At 34.3% G+C, this 3195-nt stretch overlaps 1 protein-coding gene across 1 annotated transcript; it reads right to left on the bottom strand.

Moving 5' to 3' along the window:
* Positions 1-2377: 2377 nt before the first annotated feature.
* LOC108967724 (ras-related protein Rac2) lies at positions 2378-3189 on the bottom strand (the record flags this gene model as incomplete). The annotated part of the gene is made up of 1 exon (XM_018931324.1): positions 2378-3189. A coding segment is annotated over one exon (525 nt), but the record flags the coding sequence as incomplete, so codon positions are not given.
* Between the last annotated feature and the right edge of the window lie 6 nt (positions 3190-3195).

Genomic DNA, 3195 nt, shown 5'->3' with positions numbered 1-3195 from the left:
AGAACTCATTTCTCTCTGCTCGCATACATTAACCCAACTATTTATTTCTTTTGTTTGCTAAACTAATTTGTTGCTGTTTTTATTGCGGCGCCAACAAAAGCCAGACCATCGACATTAAATTTACTTGGTCATTTCCCGGAATTCCTTGCAGCATGTGGCAGAGGAAATGTTAATCGCGAAATTTATTTTCTTAGTTGTTGTTGTTAAGCAACAATTTGCATTTATCCGAATAGATGTAAGCAAACTGATTGTATCGAACTTACGTTATTGTTTACCATTATGTATGTACTATATGTRTGTGTGTATGAGTACATATTTGTCTGCGCTTGCCTGCCTTCACCGGCCATCAATTAAAGAAAGCCGCCCGTCGCTGACCTTGTTTGTTTCGGGTTAAACGTGAACATTACTTAAATTCTGTAGCGCATGTCGATCAGATATACAAATATGTACAAAGAAAACTAAACAAATGTGAATGTATGTATGTTTGTGTGTATGTGGATTTTCATGTGTTGGTGGCTTTAATAAGTCAATATGTGCCAGCAAATCTTATCGCCAACTTACACCGATACATTTTTTGCTTGTCTAAATATTATTTAATAAATTTATTAAAATCAGTTAMTAGCCATTGCAGGTGTCTGCTTTGTGTTGGTTTATCTATATGCATCGATGTATATGTAGTAGCATGTATGGCTTGGTATATACTAGTACATACATACATTGATGTATGCAGTTATCGTCTATACACTCATTCTAGTCATATACAAATATATATATTTGATATACATATTCGTATATATAAATATATTTAATATAATATACATACATACATATTATATATACATAAACATTATCTACTTGTATTTTCCCCATTTTTTTAAATCTTAGGTGCGGTCGTGTTGTTCTTCGTGACGCATTCTTGATCCGATTTTGCTCCATAAAAAAATTCCAGCTACAATTTTGAATTTTTGCGACTTTTATGTACATACATATGTAACTATATATGTGTGACCATATAAATTTTTACTTCKGTAAATAAATATTAAATGCGACTATTTCCTTAACATCTGTTTGAGCGCTACTATCAGTATCAAATATTCTGTCATTTTCTCTTATACATATATTTAAATACATATGTACATAATGTAAATGCAGTACATACGTATAATCAAATAAGTCATAACGTGCAAGTTGCACACTTGTAGCTTTCAAAATATCTCTTTTCTAATGACCTTAATACTTCATAAGAGCTGAGCACTTGAAAAGCGGGCAGAAGATCGGGATATATTAGATTTGTTTCTGAAGTGCTAGTAGCGGCTGGACAGCAAGAAAAAAATTCGAAAGCTGACCCTTACGAAGAGCGTAATATCGAATAAGTAAAGAGACGGCAAACAGCAGTAATTAGGGAAAACGTTAATATGTTGYTGTTTCAGTGAAAAGGGATTGTAATCCATTAAGTGCTTTGTAGTSATCGTCAGTTGCATCAATATTCGTATTTCATTCGTAATTTAAAATTTCAAAGRAATGCATARGATCAATGTAATGTAATGCAGTTCAATTTTATGTTTTCTGATTAATACGTTGTTTTGCGTTTTAGATGACAATATGTTGCTTTTGCTATTTTCGAAAGTAAAAATTATACAGTTTAAATTATTATTAAACTAATTTTAAAATTATTGAGAAATCAAGCTCTTTGATGTGCAATTTTTTAATTAAATAGTCTTGAACTTTCCAACATCGGTAATCTGTAATGTTTGTAAACTAAACTTTTTCGAAAAATGCAGCACTTTTAAAATAATTTTATTTCAATATTGAAAAAAATGAGGTTTTTTTAATAACTAAGTTTTTTATGACAACATTCTCGCATACTTTTAATTTACACACTTCTGCACATACTCTTTAGAGTTTTTTGGCTTGCACATAATAAAAACTGTGCTCTCTTTCTCTCTTTATATCACACTGAGCGTGTGGGGAACTCATAAAACCAGCTGAGCTTTGTTTCAGATAAACTCTACGGAGTTGAATTGAAATTAAGTAAGCTTTTACTTTGGTCTGGCTTTTGTCGTTGTTTTTGTTGTATATAGTAGTAATGTATATGTGTATGTGAAGTTGTTGTTTTACGCTGCGCTACACATTCGTGTTTACTGAGTTASAAACTAAAGTGAGAGAGAAAAAATACAAAATAAAGAGTTGAAAATAACAGGAAAAAGTTGAAATGCGAAAAATCTAAAATATGCACTTTGCTGCTAACACACGCACACACTAACACGTTTTACACATTTTATACTGCATATATATATATGCATACATATATGTATGTGCCACACATACGGTGCATTAATTAGTTAATAATAAAAATTCCAATAATATCTGCGCTGAGTTTTCATTTTCTTAAATAAGTTTTTATTTTTTATGCTTTCTGTTTTTTCTTTGTTTTTTTCTTTCTGCTTTTATAAGACAAATAACATACTTCTTAAGTATAGTAGACACAACAGTATGTGCTAAAAGTAAACAGCATTGCTTTCAAAATGATAAAAACACACTCATGGCATGCAAAATTTGTCTTTAGATTTTCAAAAAATAATAAATAAACAAAAAACCGAAGCGATTTTGTCTAATTCGTCAAAACATCTTACACTTGAAAAGTTGGCAACACCTTCGCAGCACTTACAACAGCGCACACTTGCGCGTACGTCTGATCCGCGTCACCGGACACAGCACCGAACGTATGGCCTCATCGAAGACCGTCTTCAAGCCCTTCTGTGTCAACGCCGAACATTCCAGATACTTAACAGCAACGATCTCCTTGGCCATAGCCAAGCCCTGCGGATATGTRATGGGCGTCAGTTTCTTCTCCTTCAATTTCTCGATGGTCGCCTTGTCGTCGCGCAAATCCAGCTTCGTGCCGACCAATATGATCGGTACATTAGGGCAGTGATGACGCACTTCGGGATACCATTTGGCGCGCACATTCTCGAAAGAGGCTGGATTCACCAGCGAAAAACAGATGAGGAAGACATCTGTCTGTGGATAGGARAGTGGCCGCAAACGATCGTAGTCCTCTTGACCGGCCGTATCCCAGAGACCCAARTTAATTGGTTTCGCATCGACCATCACGTTGGCCGAGTAATTGTCGAAGACGGTCGGTATATATTCGCCGGGAAAGGCATTTGTTGTGTAACTGATGAGGAGGCAAGT

Source organism: Bactrocera latifrons, unplaced genomic scaffold (assembly GCF_001853355.1).
Source record: "Bactrocera latifrons isolate USDA-ARS-PBARC rearing strain unplaced genomic scaffold, ASM185335v1 scaffold_197, whole genome shotgun sequence".
Lineage (NCBI taxonomy): Eukaryota > Metazoa > Arthropoda > Insecta > Diptera > Tephritidae > Bactrocera > Bactrocera latifrons.
Note: the sequence above shows the minus strand (reverse complement) of the source record. Positions and strands in the feature narration are given on the sequence as shown.